General features: G+C 49.7%; 1 protein-coding gene across 11 annotated transcripts in view; it reads right to left on the bottom strand.

Moving 5' to 3' along the window:
• The window catches only part of PTP4A2 (protein tyrosine phosphatase 4A2), a 216,412-nt gene that overhangs the window by 109,745 nt on the left and 88,594 nt on the right, over nt 1-18,073 (bottom strand). For all 11 annotated transcript variants that reach the window (XR_014979958.1, XM_085648463.1, XM_085648461.1 and 8 more), the window contains one exon: nt 17,665-17,757. Coding sequence is in view for 10 of the 11 variants with exons in the window: in XM_085648463.1 (XP_085504589.1) it covers nt 17,665-17,757 (93 nt within the window). In the remaining variant the exon portion in view is untranslated. The remainder of the gene's footprint in view (nt 1-17,664; nt 17,758-18,073) is intronic.

Below are 18,073 nucleotides of genomic sequence, written 5' to 3'. Positions count from 1 at the left end.
TTGTCTGCAGTGAACGTACAGGGAGCAAACGCTGCCACTAGGGGGCAGTGTGAGCACAAAAGCACAAGTTGCTACTTGTGTAACGATATATCTGTATGAGACATTAGTTCGAGATAGATTCCTTACCTCAGAATATCCCCAAGCGTCAGACTGGATGCAGAAAGTTTTTTGTAGTAGTACCCCTACTTGTCAGTAGGTGGCGTCGTGCGGCTCCGTGTCCGTCACTGGCGTCATAAGCGCCGAGATGACGTCACGGAGACTACTTAGGTGCAACCCATGCGCACTGTCAGTTCTGTACATGACTTTCCGCGCCAGGAACGCAGAGCCATGCAAGAAACTGACCCCTGGTGCCATGACACTAGGGCCCTGAAAGGGGGATGACCTTAACCTTAGAATCAGTTCGCAGAACGGGGAGGACGGGTGGGGCAGTAAGGAATCTATCACAGTCTCTTACAGATATATCGTTACACAAGTAGTAACTTGTGCATCTGAAAGAGACACGTTCGTGATAGATTCCTTGCCTTAGAATAGATAGCACAGCAATACCAACCCTGGTGGTGGGTCTGCGAATAGATTACACCAGAAATTCACGGATAACAGAACGGCAAATGAAGCAGTCTCTCCAGACCAGACTGTCATGGGAGTAATGCTTGGTAAACATGTGCAGCTAGGCCCACGTAGCCGCCTGACAAATGTCCTGCAAGGGGACACCACGTCCCAAGGCAGTAGTGGCTGCAGTTGCCCTGGTAGAATGGGCACGCAGCCCCACAGGAGGCTCCTTCTTAGCCAAGGAGTAACATGCTTTGATGCACAGAACGACCCACCGAGAGATGGTCTGTTTGTGCACAGCCCGACCTTTTTTGGCGCCCACGTAGCCAACAAAGAGCTGGTCATCAACCCGGAACTGCTGTGTACGCTTTAGATAGAAAGCGAGCGCACGTTTTGGGTCCAGACGGTGGAGCCTCTCTTCCTCCCTTGATGGATGCGGAGGCGGAAAGTAGGAAGGCAAAGTGATGGTCTGCCCGATGTGGAAGGGTGTGCCCACCTTTGGCAAAAAAGAAGGAAGGGTCCTTACCACCACCTTGTCTGGATGAACAGAAAGGAAAGGAGGTTTGGAAGAAAGAGCCTGGAGCTCACTCACTCACTCTTCTGGCAGAGGTGATAGCGACCAGGAAACCCATCTCAAGAGTAAGACGACGCAAAGGACAGTTATGAAGAGGCTCGAAAGAAGCACACATCAGATAGGTCAAAACGAGATTCAAGTCCCATTGAGGCATGATGAACGGCACGGGAGGAAACGTGTGCGTAATGCCTTTAAGGAAACGGTTAACAACCGGGGACTTAAAGAGAGAAGGCTGATCTGGAAGCCTCAAAAAGGCAGAGATGGCCGAAAGATAACCTTTGATAGTGCCCAGAGCAGAGCCCTGCTGGGCCAAAGAAAGAAGGAACAGAAGAACTTCCGAAAGAGGGGCAGAAAGGGGATCCATAGCCTTTGCTGTGCACCATGCCACAAACTTATTCCACCTGCAGGCATATACCGTTTTAGTGGAGGGACACCTGGCTGCCAGAATGACATCACAGACTTCGGGAGGAAGATCGAAAGCTGTCAACTGCCGCCGCTCAATCTCCACGCATGGAGGTGGAGGCTGGACAGGTTTGGGTGGAGGACCGTCCCCAGATGCTGCGACATAAGATACTCCCGAAGAGGCAGACGGATCGGGAGATCGATCGCAATGCTGAGTAGCTCGGGATACTATACTCTTCGTGCCCAATCCGGAGCCACAAGGAAGACTTGGGCCCGGTCGCGCCGAATCTTCTTCAGCACTCTGGGCAGAAGTGGTATAGGCAGAAAGGCGTACAATAGACCGCAATTCCACTCGCGACGAAAAGCGTCGCTGAGCGAGTGTCGCCTTGGAATTTCCAACATACAGAACTGCCGACATCGCGCGTTCTCTTCGGTGGCGAATAGATTTAACCAAGGCTCGCCCCACTGCAGAAAGAGACCTTGCACCACGTCTGAGTGCAGACTCCATTCGTGATCCATCAAGTGGGACTGGTTCAATAGCCGCTGATAGAGATTGCACTTCTTGTTGAAGCAAGTGCTGGTGGTCTGGTGACAAATTTGTGATATTATGGTGGAATGTTTGGAGGGTTATTGGTAAGCTCAAGGCAATAAACATGTTGGATAATTCCAATGACCCATTGTCGGTTGTTATTGATGCCCAAATGGGAAGAAAATCTTGAAGTCTTCCTCCGACAGGTGTGGAATAGTCAGAGAGCAGTGTGGGGAAGTCACTGCTTATTTGGGGAAGGGGAATTGAGGTGTGGTGTTTTTACCTCTGCCCCGGAACTATTTCCCCTATAGCCTCCTCTGAAAAATCCTCTTGTAAAAGATGATTGGGAATTATTTTTGTAAGAGGAAGTTTTTTGGTTTGTCCCTATGGGCTTGGACCCTCCCCTGTAAAAGGACCCTCTGTTTGAGGGCGATTGAAGCGCTCCCATGGATTTTTGTCTTTTATTTTATCGAGTGCTTGATCAACTTCAGGGTCACAAAGATGTTTATTTTCAAAAGGTATGATGAGGAGTATGGAATGCTGGACTTCAGGTTTGAACCCTGAAATACGTAACCAGGCATGTCTCCGGAGTAGGATGCAAGCATTTACTTCTCTGCAGTGTCAGCCGCATCTAGAGCACATCTAATGGAAGTGTTGGAAATTAGTTTACATTCTTGAACTAAATACTGAGCTTTGGCCTTGTGCTCATCTGGGAGAAACTGTAGTAATTGCTCTATTTCATCCAAGTGTGCCCTATTATATCTTGCTAGGAGACCCTAGGTGTTGCAATATGCCAATGATTCGCTGCTTGCGCAGCGCCATGTTTGTCAGAAGCATCAATCAATTTTGACTCTGAAATCTGGGGAGGAGCATCCCCAGACGCTTCAGAATTAGCTCGCTTTTGAGCATTGGATATTATTACAGAATCAAGTAGTAACTGACCCTTAGTGAGATGGGGTCTGTTGGGGAAGGTTTGTATTTCTTATCTACTCTAGGAGTGAGGATTCTAGCATCTGTTTTTATCCCAAATGTATCCGGAATTTGAGACTGCTTGTTTTTCCGGTACAATGTACACAACCCTTGTATCCCATTGATATCCTCCCCTCTTAAGTCCTTTGTATACCACCCTTCAATCCTGTAAAGCGTTCGGATATCCTCACGGGTCTGGTTCGCGCTCTATAAAACCTTAAAATAAATAAATATGTGCAGGATTTTTAAAGAGGTCGGTGTGCTTCAACATACCCTTAAGCATTGGCAGTGTCTGACTGGATGTGTTACTAGAGAAAATCCTCCTCCAAGGACTCTTTATGGAGCTCCACCCCATGGTACTGAGCAGCTCTAGCAATGAGCTCCTGATATGACAGATAGGCATCAGGTGGAGATGGTCTGGCAGGGTAAAGATCTGCATCCGTATCCTGCGGAGGATCAATTGTATAATCTGTCCAAGGATCTATTGGTAGATGTCTGTCATCATCATCATCAGTATCACCCATATCAGGATCAAGCTGCGGTGGAGAGGGAGGAGGAGGAGTTGGTAGTGTTTGGAAAGGACTAGTACCCACATCTTTCCTCTTTAATGGAATCTTAGAAGAGCCGTCGTCATCAGAAAGCTTGTGTTTGGATGGCGGTTTATCCTGTTTCAGGATTAATAGGTTTTTTTTCAGTTTCGGATCAGATTTAGGTGGTACAACATCCATGTTTGGATTTGGTTGCAGTACGGGCAAGCTCTTTAGTGGTGCCGAGCTGGAATGTCCATTTGGCGCTGAAGATTTCGGCTCAGTGGAATGTTTCTTTGGCTTCAGTGTCGAGGGTTTGGGCTCCGAGCCCATTTAGTGCTTAGAGTCCGAAGGTTTCACCTCGGAAGTGGGTTTTGGCTTATCATAGTGTTTCGGTGCCGAGCTGGAGCAATAGAAACCTCTTCTCGGTGCAGACCTTGGCCTGAAGGCAGAGGTGGTGCCAAAGCCATAGATTTTTTTTTTTTTTTTTTTTTTTTTTTTTTTAGGGACAGTAGGTGGTGGGGGTGGTCTTCTGTACTAACTTCCCCATGTCCCTGCAGCATATCGTCGTCCTCGAGGACAGTCTGCAACTCTGATTCGGAGTCAGACGCCCCTGAAGTCTGTTCTTCTTCGGCCGCTGAGACCTCCTCTTGCTTAGAGGCTTTGCCGAAGAGATCCAGTGTGTAGTCTAACTACTGCCGCTGCATCGCTCGATTCGAGCCCAACGATCACGGAGAGTTTTCTTCAATCTGAAGAATCGGCACTTGTCGCAGATTTGTTCTTTATGCTCTGGGGACAAGCACAATTGACATACCTGTTGTAAGTCCATACGCATCAACTTTGCGTGGCACAGGGGGTAGAATTTGAAGGGAGTCGGTTCCATCGACAAGGAGCCGGACCGAGGTGGATAGGCCGCCCGCGAAATTCCAATCAAAATAGAGATTTCTTGATGGACAAATCGAACAGTGGAGTAAAGGAAATGCGTTAGAAAAAAATACCATCGAGGGTTGAGTGGATTGCGCACCAAGGGGAACCAGAGGACCGATTCCGAAACGGAGCGCAGCAATACACATCCGAACCAGATGGCGCGAAAAAACAATCCAGCAATGGAGTCGATGCCCATGCACACCATCACCGAAAGGAGTCCGTATTGGAAAGACTTCTTCGAAGAAAAACAACTTGCAAACATCCGCACCCAACACTACATGGCAGGAGTATGCAAAGCATGTGATCTACAGCTCACATAGCGCGACCATTTATTTTTATTTAGGAAACCCTCGCTTGGGAAGGCAATCGGGTCCAAATGACACTTTCAGTTCTGTCAGAAACAGACACTCCTTCACGCTAACTTATAACATTTGGATTTATTTTAACATATTAAACATTCAAGGAGCTTGTAGTTTTCAGTTCTTAGTCAAAGGTGGCAGAATATAGGTATGTAATGTAAAAGAACAATAGTTACTTACCTGTAATCTGTGGTTCTCCAGTATTGGTGTCTTTCGTAGATTCACATGCCTGAATCATTCCCCGTCGTCAGAGTGGGAGTCCCTCGGTACATAAAAAAGCAATAATTATGAATATAATAGCCAAAAAACCTTGGTAACATAAAACCAGGAAGAAAAGTAGCCCTAAGCTACAAGAACAAAAAAAAAAAAAAAAAAACTTCCACACTTATGACTATCATAGTCATTATGTACAGTCCAAACTGCAGCCAATCAGGCGACAGCACCCACCAGAATCTCCTCCTCAGAGGCTCAGGCTCTCAGATTTTCTCACACAGGAGTGAACCAAAGTATAACAGCCTAAACCAGCCTCTGAGGGGAGGTGGGCGGGTTGCATGTGAATCTAAGAAAGACACCAATACTGGAGAACCACAGATTACAGGTAAGTAACTATTGTTCTTCGCCAGTATTTAGGGTGTCCTTCGTAGATTCACATGCCTGAATCAGAGTAGATAGCAGTACAGAACATAGTGCTCATAAGACGCCCCTTTGTACCATAGTGTGTGTATAATATGTATAATATGTGTGTGTATGTATATATATATATATATATATATATATATATATATATATATATACATACATAATACATATATACATACACACACAAACACACACACACACACGTACACACACACGTACACACATACATATATCAAGCAATGAAGTACCAAAATGTTATAATCCTACATAAATACATCTATGTTCAACATATGCAAAACAATTTCAATAAACAGTATGTAATACGCGTCTTATAAAAAAAAGAGCATATTGGAGGAGGGAGAACAGAGGCTAGCCTTATTTGAAAAGATTGCGGAGAGCAGCTTGTCCCACTGATGCATCTGCATCGCTTGAGGCCTCCAAACAGTAGTGCTTGGTAAAAGTGTGTCTGTTGGACCAAGTTGCCGCTCTGCAGATTTGAGGAGGCACACTGGCAAAGAGAGCAGTAGATGAAGAAACTGCTCTCGTAGAATGTGCTCTTGGGGTTGCCTGAAAAGGTCTTCCCGTCCGTTCATGGCATAGACAAATTGCAGCAGAAATCCAACGAGCTATGGTTGGTTTGGAAACAGAATGTCCTTGACGTAATCTACCATAGGCCACAAACAGTTGGTCCGATTTACGGATTGTTGCAGTCCGTTGTAAATAGAACTTGAGACATCTTCTGAAGTCATGGGAATGCAGGGCCCTTTCTGCAGCTGTCCGCGGATTTGGGAAGAATGTCTTTAAAATTAAAGGTTCATTAAAGTGGAAGTCCGCAGGTACTTTTGGCATGAAGCTGGGATTGGTGCGTAGCACTACTGATTTTGAGGTAAATTGAAGAAAAGGTGGATTAATAGTGAAAGCTTGAAGGTCACTGACTCTCCTTGTTGATGTCAGAGCAGATAGCAAAGAAACTTTCCAAGAAAGGAACTTTAAGTCCACTTTATGAATAGGTTGGAAGGGGTGCCGCATAAGTTGTGTAAGCACTACATTAAGATGCCAGGATGGACGTGGACGCCGAATAGGGGGAAACATCCGAAACAATCCTTTGAAGAATTGCTGAGTGACTATTTGAATAAAGATAATTAGATCCATCCTGCCGAAACCTTGAAATCGCCGCCAAGAACACTTTCAAAGTAGAATGGGAGAGGCCCGATCTCGCCAAATGAAGAAAGAACGGTAAAATTTGTTCTGGTTTTGCATGAATCGGGTGTATATTGACACCACATGCAAAATCTCTTCCATTTTAGCTTGTATATTTTAATAGTAGCAGGGGCTCGTGCATTAGCTAAAACTTCCTGACAGTCCGCAGGAATATTTAGGTGTGCGAATTCAAGGTGTTGAAGAGCCATGCCGCTAATCTCAGAGATGCTGGGTCCGGGTGACAGATCCGTCCGTTCTGGATGGACAGAAGGTTCGGTATTGGTTGAAACTGAAAGGGGTCACACTCCGAGAGGTGGAGAAGTTCGGTGAACCAGTATTGGCGAGGCCATCCGGGAGCAATGGGTATCATGCGGCAAGGTTGTTTCTTGATCTTGCGGAGAACTCGTGGAACCAACGGAATCTGAGGTAAGGCGTAGGCATATATCTGCGACCAATTCTTCGAAAACGCATTCCCGCATGAGTCGTTGTGGGAAACCCAACTTGCAAAGGATGGGCATTTGTGGTTCTGGGTGGTCGCAAACAGATCTAGATCGGGGTGACACCACTCCCGAAAGACTCGGTTTAAAGTTGGTTGATGTAGCTCCCACTCGTGATTGGATATTGTTGACCTGCTGAGGGAATCCGCTAGAACATTGGCGACTCCTGGAACATGAATAGCTGAAAGGCTGATCTTGTGACGAATCGCCCAGTCCCAGATCTCTTGAGCTTGTTGAGATAGTTGGGCTGACTTCGTCCCTCCCTGCTTGTTCAAGTAATGCATACTTGTAGTATTGTCTGTTCGAATTAGTACTGAGGCTCCCCGAATGACGGTTTGAAATGACTTCAGGGCCAAGAAAATGGCTCGCAACTCCAGAAGGTTGATATGCCACTTCTTTTGTTGGAAGCTCCACTTGCAGTTGACAGTCATCCCTTGAAGGTGCGCCCCCCCATCCCTCGAGGGAAGCATCTGCGGTTATAGTGAAATCCGGCAGTTCGACCAAGAATGCACATCCTTCCCTTACGCTCTTTATTTGATTTCACCAATGGAAGCCTTCTCGCATCAGAGGAGTGATGCGAACGATATCGTCTAAAGACCCCGAAATTTGCAACCATTGAAAGTGGAGTTCTTCTTGCAATGGTCTCATTCTGAAACGGCAGTTGGGTATCAAAGGGGTGCAGGAAGAAATCATCTCTAGGAAAGACTTGTACAAACTGACTGAAATGCACTCTTTTGAAAGGAATAAGCGAGCTAGTTTGCAGATCTTGAGTTGTCTTTCTTTTGAGACGAAGGCCTGAGTCAGCTGGGTGTCCAATGTGGCTCCCAGAAAGGTCCTTCTCTGTGATGGAATCAAATGAGATTTTTTGAAATTTATGGAGAGACCCAGAGATTGGAACAGTAACAGACATTTCTGAACATGTGCGTTTGTGGTTTGAAAAGAATTCGCCTTGATAAGGCAGTCGTCCAAGTATGGGAAAATTTGAATTCCTTGTAGACGAAGGTGTGCGGTCACCGGTGCTAGGACCTTTGTAAACACACGGGGTGCTGATCGTAGACCAAACGGAAGGACTCTGAATTGAAAGTCTCTGCCAGCCACTCTGAACCGTAAAACTTAAGTGTCTGGGTAGGATTGGCACATGAAAATAAGCGTCTTGGAGGTCGAGGGTGGCCATGTGATCCCCCGCCGAAAGCAGTTGAAGGATTTCTTGAAGTGTTAACATTCGGAAAGATAACTTTCAGGTATTTGTTGCGGGCGCGGAGGTTGAGAATGGGGCGCCATTCTCCCGACTTTTATAGAATCAGGAAAAATCTTGAATAAAATCCTGTTCCTCTTTGTAAAGCAGGGACCTTTTCGATTGCTCCTTTCCGAATCATCAGATTTATTTGGGAAAAAAGCTCCTTGAGTTGAGCAGGAGGTGGTCCTTTGGGAGGAGAGTTTGGGGGAATCTTTATGAACTCCAGAGCATGGCCTCTGGCCACTAAATCCAGAACCCACTTGCGGATCAGTTTGAGTAGAAGTGGGATATTCTTCCTCCAACTTTTGACTGGGGAAACGGCAGAAATGGTGGCAGGTGGCAGATTGCGAGTAGGAGTTACCTCGCTGTCCGTATGACTGCTGCCTGTAGGGCTGATATCTTTGATTACCTTTAGAGGTTTGATATGACCTTTGCTGATTGTAACCCCCCCTATTGGAGAAGGATCCAAGTCCTTTAGCACCTCGAAAGAACGACTTCCAAAATTGAAGGCTACCAAGAGATCTCACAGTCTCCGTGTCTTTTTTAATAGCCTGAAGGGCCTCATCGACATGGCCGAATAGCGACTCCCCACCAAACAGCATGTCAATAATTTTGGTTTGGACCTCTTGGCGAAAAGATGTCGATTTCAGCCAACCTGTCTCCTCTGTACTGCTGGCCTCCTGTGGATGCAACATCCACGGCTGCGTCAATGGTTTCTGCAGACATACACTCTCCTTCCTGTAAAATCTTCAAGGCCTCGGAAGGTTCTGGCAGCATGTTAATGTAGGGGGAGATGTCTGACCACATCTGCCTATCATATCTCCCTAATATGGCTAGGGAATTTGCAGCACGGACAGTCGTCGCAGCCATAGTGGAAACCTTCTTCCCAATCGAATCCAGCCGTCTGCCATCCCTGTCTGGCGGAGCGGTTATACGCAAAGAGGGGATCCTGGCCCGTCTCTGCGCCGCTTGGGCGATGACAGTCAGCTTTTGGTTGACCTATGAGGCATGCAGGTGAGTTACTTTGTGCCTTATATTTTTTGTCTAACCGAGGCAAGACTGCAGGAAGAGAATTCGGTGCTGCCATGATCTTCAACCCTTCCTTCCAGACGAAGTCTATGATGGAAATGTCCCGATTTGCCTTTGTGGTTGATCTTTAAAAACATAAAGAAAGCAATCATCTTTCTTTGTCTCCATTGGTATGAGAAACCTTTTTGTCGCACTCTCCATAAGGAGATGAAATCCTCCGATGTCTACAGGAGGAGAGTCAACGGGATCTGGAGCGGACGGTGATGGAGTTTGAATTGGGTATTCGTCCCACTCCGAAAGAACAGACCATCATCCACTTCTCCCTCTTCCCTGTCATCGTCCGTGGAATTAGCATCATGGGAATGATGAGATGATACTGGAGAAGGTGGTCTAGGAGATCCTAAAGAAGATACAGGAACCCTTGGCATGGGCGTTGATGGAATAGGCTCTGCCTATTCAGAAGGAGGAAAACGATGATAATAGACTTCAAACACATATTGTAAATTATTAAGCAAGGCCAAAGGCATTTGCGCTGTGGGAACCATGACAGGAGCTGGAGCTTCAGGCTCAGGGAAAGGTTCTTCCTCCTGGTCGTCCTCTCCGGATTCCTCTTCTTCCTCCTCAGAATCCAGTAATTGCTCAGGCAACTTCAATGAGGAGCCATGATAATGTAGCAAAGAAGTCGCCGTTGTAGGCAGGGCAGAGCAGGCAGTAGCCGATGTTGCAGACCAAACTTGCAAGTCTGGGCAAGAAGACAAAGAGGTGTCGACGAGTGTGCCGTCGACGAGATCGTCGTCAATGGGGCTGGCGTCAGGAAAGTGATGGTCAACGAGGCAGCTGTTTTCGTCGACGAGGCAATCTTAGTCGACGAGGAGGTCGCCGACGAGGTCTTCTTAACCTTTGCCCTCGACGGAGCGCTGACAATAGATGAAAACTCCTTCGTCGACGAGATGGGTCGAACAGCAACAGAGACCAGCGTCGACGGAGATGAAGTTGATGACATGATCATCTTGGGTCTCGGTGACGAGAAGGTAACCGCCGAAGTAGAAGTAGCGTCGACGATGACAATCGTCGACAGAGGAGCAGTCCGCGATGCCGTCGACGGAGCTTTTTGCTGGGGGAAATCTTTCTCAAAATGTCTTTTTGACGCCAGAGACTTTCCAGTCTTTCTGGGGGGCGTAACAGGCTTAAGACTTTGAAGGTGGAGAAGCCTTTTTTGAAGAAGAAGAAGGCAAGCTAGAACCCTTAGCAGGCTGAACTTCTCTCGACACCTTAACCCCAATAGATAAATCTTCCTCAGCCATCCTCTTTCTAGAGGACATAGATGAACCAGAGACCACACTTCCCACCTCAGATAAGGAGTTTAATGGTCTTTAATCTTCTGTAGCCACAGAAGTAGGCGCCCTTCTCTATCTCTGAGGGTCTTCTGAGGGAAGGTCCTGCAGATTTTACAATCTCTCACCTCATGATTCGGATAAAGGCAATAAATGAACTTCTTGTGGGGGTCTTCTGCAAATAGCCAGAGCTTCCCACAAGATTCACAAGGCCTAAAGAGAGATCTCTTAGAAAATGACATTCTTAAGAGAAGCCAAAATCCAGAAAAAATTGTGAAGTACTGAGCAGAGCTCAGGGAGACTCCCTTCACACGACGTGCGGTAGTAAATCTGAGAGCCTGAGCCTCTGAGGAGAACATTCTGGTGGGTGCTGTCGCCTGATTGGCTGCAGTTTGGACTGTACATAATGACTATGATAGTCGAAAGTGTGGAAGTTATTTTTTTTTTCTTGTAGCTTTGGGCTACTTTACTTCCTGCTTTTATGTTAAAGGTTTTTTTGGTTATTATATGCATAATTATTGCTTTTTTATGTACTGTGGGACTCGCACTCCGACGACGGGGAATGATTCAGGCATGTGAATCTATGAAAGACACCCTAAATACTGGAGAACGCGTGGTTCTGTGGCTGTTGCTGGGAGACTGGTGGTGCTTACATGACGTGCCCAGTGACAGCTCTGCATGAAATAAACTAGCAACCGTTAATCTCATCGTATTTGTCTTTCCTTTGGATGTGAATACTACAGAGTTCTTTAAAGCTTAGAAACATACTGTTCATCACAATTAGAGCATTTCCATTCTAGCATATCTGAAATGGTGGACAATTAAATGTTTGAGCCGCAGTGTACTTTGCTTTATTTACAGTGTTGGCAATATCATCTATGTAGCCTCCAATTCACTTCCCCATACTAGAATGTCTCATGCACTTTCTAGTACCTTACTTTAATCACGTCTCAATGTAAACAGATTTAGTGAGCATACTGCTTCAAGCTGCTTTTACAGCCTTGTAATATCAAGGCAACTGTAGAACAAGTTACTTACCTTCGGTAACGATGTATCTGTAAGAAACATTAGTTAGATTCCTCACCTTAGAATATCCCCAGGCGTCAGGCTGGATCTGGAAAGATTTTTGTAGCAATACCCCTTGCGCGTCGCTAGGCGTCGTCTGCGCCTCCGCGTCAGTCGTTGGCGTCGTGCGCCGGAATGACGGAGTACTTAGACGCCGCCCTCGCGCGCTGACGTCAGTTCTTGTACATAGCTTTCCGCGCCAGGGACGCTGAGCCATGCAAGAAACCGACACTGGTGCCAAAAAATCTAGGGCCCTGAAAGGGAGAACCTTAACCCTAGATGTCGGTTCGCAGAACGGGGAGGCTGGGTGGGTCGGTGAGGAATCTAACTAACTAATGTTTCATACAGATACATCGTTACCGAAGGCAAGTAACTTTTTCATCTGAAAGAAACAAGTTAGTTAGATTCCTCACCTTAGAATAGATACCCCAGCAATACCAACCCCGGTGGTGGGTCTGCGAACCAAGATCACACCAGAAAGTCCTGGAGAACAGAACGGCCAAAGTGGCCATCCCTCCGGACTTGGCTGTCCAGGCAGTAGTGTCTCGCAAACATGTGGAACGAAGCCCACGTCGCCGCCTGACAGATGTCTTGCAAGGGGACTCCCCCGTCCCAGTGCAGTCGTGGCCCGAGTAGAATGGGCCCGTAGCCAAACAGGAGGAACCTTTTTCGCCAAAGAATAGCAGGTCTTAATACACAGCACGACCCACCGAGAGATGGTCCGCTTGTGTACAGCGTTACCCTTCTTAGCTCCTACGTACCCAACAAAAAGTTGGTCGTCCACCCGGAACGGTCTTGTGCGGTCCAAATAAAAGGATAGCGCACGTTTTGGGTCCAGACGGTGGAGCCTCTCTTTATCTTTTGAAGGATGCGGAGGCGGAAAGAAGGTGGGCAGCGTGACAGATTGCCCGATGTGAAAGGGAGTCACGACTTTAGGCAGGAAAGAAGGACGTGTCCGGAGGACAACTTTGTCCGGATGAACTGAAAGGAAGGGAGGCTTAGATGACAAAGCTTGGAACTCACCCACCCGCCTAGCGGAGGTGATTGCCACCAAGAAAGCAGTCTTTTAAGTCAAAAGACGGAGGGGACAGTTATGAAAGGGCTCAAAGGGAGCGCACATCAGAAAAGTGAGAACAAGGTTCAAGTCCCACTGAGGCATTACAAAAGGAACAGGAGGGTACATATGAGTAATGCCCTTGAGAAAGCGTGAAACAGGGGACTTGAAAAGAGAAGGCTGATCAGGAAGCCGTAGGAAGGCAGAGATAGCAGCAAGATAACCTTTCAAGGTGCCCAGAGCAGAGCCCTGCTGGGCCAAAGAAAGAAGAAAGAGGAGAACCTCAGAAAGAGGGGCAGAAAGGGGATCCACAGCCTTTGCTGTGCACCATGCCACAAATTTGTTCCACCGACAGGCGTATACCGTCTTTGTGGAGGGACGCCTGGCTGCCAGAATGACATCACAGACTTCAGGAGGCAAGTCAAACGGCATTAACTGCCGCCGCTCAATCTCCACGCATGTAGGTGGAGGCTGGACAGGTTCGGGTGGAGGACCGTCCCCTGCTGCTGCGACAGAAGATCCTCCTGAAGAGGTAGTCGTAGCGGGGGATCGATGGACATACTGAGTAGCTCGGGATACCAGTACCTTCGTACCCAATCCAGAGCCACCAAGATGACTTGGGCCCGGTCGCGCCTGATCTTCTTCAGCACTCTGGGCAGAAGTGGTATAGGTGGAAAGGCGTACAACAGACCGCAACTCCACTCGCGACGAAAAGCGTCTCCGAGCGAGTGCTGCCTTGGAAATCCCAACGCACAGAACTGCTGACATTGCGCGTTCTCTTCGGTGGCGAATAGATCTAACCAAGGCTCTCCCCACTGCAGAATGAGACCTTGCGCCACGTCCGAGTTCAGACGCCATTCGTGATCCCTCATGCACCGGCGGCTGAGTTTGTCCGCTCTGGCGTTCAGAGAGCCTGCCAGATGTTGAACAACTAGGGTGATGCCCTGGTGTTCCAGCCATGTCCAGAGGCGCAGGGCCTCCTGACAAAGGGTCCACGACCCCACCCCGCCCTGTTTGTTGCAATACCACATGGCGGATGTGTTGACTGAACACCTGCACGACACTTCCCCGGACAGAGGGAAGGAAGGCTTTCAGTGCAAGTCGGACCGCCCTCAGCTCCAAAAGATTGATATGGAGCAGAGTCTCCGCCGGAGACCAGAGTCCTCCGATCTCCGCCTCTCCCATATGGCCCCCCCCATCCCAGGAGGGATGGGGGGGGCCGGTTGGGGGAAGGGAGAGGGATCTGCCGCTGAACCAATCGCGATTAGTGAGCCACCACTGCAGCTGTTTCGCAGTGCCCTCCGAGATCAAGACGTGGTCCGACAGGTTGCCTCGATGCTGGGCCCACTGAAACTTCAGGTCCCACTGCAGAGCCCGCATCCGCCATCTGGCGTGAGGTACTAACAGGATGCAGGAGGCCATCAGCCCCAGAAGCTGCAGCACCAACCTGACCGAAATCCAGGACAGAGGCCGGAAGAAGGGAATCAGGGCTCGAATGTCCAGGACCCGCTGTTCCGGCAGATAGACCCGGAACTGCGCTGAATCGAGAACCGCCCCTATGAAAAGGAGCGTTTGGGATGGACTCGGGTGCGACTTCGGCACATTGATTGAGAACCCCAGCGAATGCAGGAGGTATGCCGTAGTCTGGAGGTGGGAGACGACCTGCTGGGGCGAGCCCGCCTTCAACAGCCAGTCGTCGAGATAGGGGAAGACTGGGACCCCTGATCTGCGCAGATGAGCTGTGACCACCGCCATCACTTTCGTGAACACCCGAGGGGCACTGGTGAGGCCGAAGGGGAGCACTGTGAACTGAAAGTGCTCCTGACCCACCGTGAACCGCAGGTAACGCCGGTGGGCCGGCAGGACGGGGATGGGGATATAACCGTCCTGCAAGTCAAACGCTACCATCCAGTCTCCAGGGTCTAGGGCAGCAAGAACCTGAGCCAAAGTTAGCATCTTGAACCGTTCCATCCGGAGGAAGGCGTTCACGCTTCTGAGATCCAAGATCGGGCGTAGGCCCCCTTTGCCCTTCTTGGGAACCAGAAAGTAGTGGGAATAGCAACCACGACCTACTTTTGGACCAGGAACGCGCTCGACGGCCTCTTTGGCCAAGAGGGCCGAAACCTCCTCCCGGAGAAGATGCAAATGATCCCCTGACATACGGTGGTCCTGTGGTGGCATGGCTGGAGGGGTCGTCTAGAAGGGGAGGGAGTAGCCCCTTCGGACGATTTGCAGCACCCACCTGTCCGAAGTGATGGAGCGCCAGTGGAGCAGGTGATGGCGAACTCTGCCCCCCACTGGCATTGAATGGGCCTGAAAGCTCAGACTAGGAGGGCTTTGAGGCGGATGCTGCCGGCGTGGATGTGGACTGACCGGCACGTTGTCCTCCAGAACCGCCTCGGCGGAAACCACGTCCACGACCAGGTTGGTTCTGTGGCCGGGCGGACGTGAGGAGGCGCCCCTTCCTTGGCCACGAAAGGGGCGAAAGGCGGAAGTTTGCGGCCGCGGGGCCGAAAGACCCAAGGACTTGGCTGTGGCCCGGGAATCCTTGAACCGGGCCAGCGCACTGTCCGCCTTCGCGCCAAAAAGGCGAGCGCCATCTAAGGGCATGTCCATGAGGGAGCTTTGGACATCCCCTGAAAACGACGTGGACCTCAGCCAGGCGCCACCGTGGTGGAAATCGCCCGACCCAGCAAGTCCGTGGTGTCTAGTCCACATCTAATGGCGTGCCGTGCTGCATCTCGCCCGTTAGCAAGTGCTTGGGTGAGTCGCTCCCGGGCCTCCTCCAGGCACAAGGGCAGCACGTCCTCCACCGTATCCCACAGCGAGTGGGAATAACGGTCCAAAAGGCAAGCGGTATTTAAAGATCGCAGTCCCAAACTCAGGGACGAGAACAGTTTCTTGCCAAACTGCTCCAATCTCTTGGATTCCCTATCCGGAGGAGCGGACGGGAAGGAGGATTGGGAGGTTGAGGCCTGGATAACCAGGCTCTCGGGGGTGGGATGGTGGGAGAGGAATGTGGGGTTGCCCGGAGCAGGGCGATGGCGCCGGGCAACGTTCCTGTCCACAGGAGGGACTGTGGAGGGCTTGGACCAAGTGCCCTGGAGAACGTCAATGAGGGCCTCATTAGACTGCAGCAGAGGCTCAGTGGAGCTTGCTGTCGGTTGAAGGACCTCGGTGAGGACGTTAGTCCTCACAACCACAGCAGGCAAATCGAGCCCTAGGGCTTCGGTCGCCTTGCGCAGCACCACAGAAAAGGCTGCACCTTCCTCCGAGGCCACAGTCGGAGGAGAGATGAATCCAGCGTCTGGAGAGGTATCCAAACCGCTGGTGTCACCCAATTCCTCTGCGCAGTCCTGAGACAATTGGGCCTGTTCGGCCAGAGGGTCCTGAGACCCCTCCCAGTCGCCCTCATCATCCGATTCCTGGTAGACAGGAGGAATGATCGGAGCCGGAAGGTGGATGAAGCGGTCACCCATCGGCGCCGGTAACGGCGTCGGACGGCGCCGGGTCCGGTATAGGGCTAAACTGAGGCTCGACGCCGTGCGGGGGCGGCGTCGGGGGCAGAATCTGTGTTGGCGTCATGAGGTCGACCGGCAGAGATCCAGGCCTGGATCCCTCGGAGACCTGCGGCGTCGGACCCAAAGCCCTCGACGGCGCCGGAGCCGCCGGCACGCGAGGTCGCCCAGTCAACCCTGCGGGGCCCGAAGGCGCGCCGGCAGGCGTCGACGGCAGAACCAGATTCCTCATGGCCGAGAGGAAGGCACTGACCTCCGCCGGAGTCGCGCCAGTCCCAGGGACCGGAGGGTATGGGGACGAACGCGGCTCCTGCGGCTCCGACGGAGCCGCAGGGGTGGAACCACCCGGACCCTCGGCCGGGTTGCGCGACCAGCGAGGGGAGTCCGAAGAGCGAGGACGCCGCTTGGACTTCTTAGAGTGTTTGGAGTGACGGGACTTACCCTAAGATCCCGACGAGCGATGTCGATGGCTGCGGCTCCGCGAACGGTCCTTGGACCTCCTCCTGGACCAGAGCCGAGTGACGAAGCTCGAGTATGTTACGGGACCGCTCCCGCCTAGCCTTCGACGTCAAGGCAGTCGGGGCACGACTCCGCGTCAATGTCGGCCCCCAGGCAGTACAGGCACCGGCGATGGTGATCCGTTACCGACATCAGTCGGTGACAGACGTCACAATGCTTGAAACCAGGCATCCTATCGGCACCAGATGTCGAGTCGAGTAACCAAAAGAGGTCAAAAAGTTAGTCAAAAAGTGACTAGGGGTAAGCTCTTCCCGGATCGGCGATTACTGGCGCGGAAAAAAGAAGAACTGACGTCAGCGCGCGTGGGCGGCGTCTAAGTACTTAGACGACGTCATTCCGGCGCACGACGCCAACGACGGACGCGGAGCCGCAGACGACGCCTAGCGACGCGCAAGGGGTATTGCTACAAAAATCTTTCCGGATCCAGCCTGACGCCTGGGGATATTCTAAGGTGAGGAATCTAACTAACGTGTTTCTTTCAGATAAGGCATACATCTTATCTTCCTTGAAGAGCAACATTGCACAAACAAGTGGTACATTTTGTGAACATTCCATTTTACTTGCTCATTGAAGGAAACTGAGCCTCCGCACTAAAGTCCTGCCTCTTTAACCCGACTTTTTTTTTTTTATCATCACTTGATGTTCTGGTGACGCATCTTTCATTAGTCTCACTTGCCCCATTCTGAAAAAGCAGGAAAGCAGACAATCAGATTTAGAAATTTAAAAATCAACTTACATGAACCTGAATGCCTTCCTTTTCAACAGGTGCTTTATCATAGGTGGAGTCACATACTCGGACCAAAGTTGTCACGCCATACTTTTTCAGTTCCTTGACAGCAAAAAAAAGTTTCGATAATTCTAAAATTACTAGAAATCAAAACAGGAAAACACTTGTTCAGATACCAACTGCAGATCACTGCATCAATTAAAGAGTTCTTATTTGCAATATTAATTCTCAATCATTAACAAAAGGCAGAATATTGATGCATATGTGAGGTATACCAGACCAAACAAATAGCCACATTTTCAAATTGAAAGTCATGCTTTGATAATACAATTGGCCAAATCATCTTTTCAACCATGACCTTGCGAAGAGGATAAGGGATAGTTGTAGGAAGCTGGCTCTGTATACAATATACAGAAGT

This window comes from Triturus cristatus, chromosome 3_2 (assembly GCF_964204655.1).
Source record: "Triturus cristatus chromosome 3_2, aTriCri1.1, whole genome shotgun sequence".
NCBI classification, from domain to species: domain Eukaryota; kingdom Metazoa; phylum Chordata; class Amphibia; order Caudata; family Salamandridae; genus Triturus; species Triturus cristatus.
This window is presented reverse-complemented; position numbering and strand designations above follow the sequence as displayed.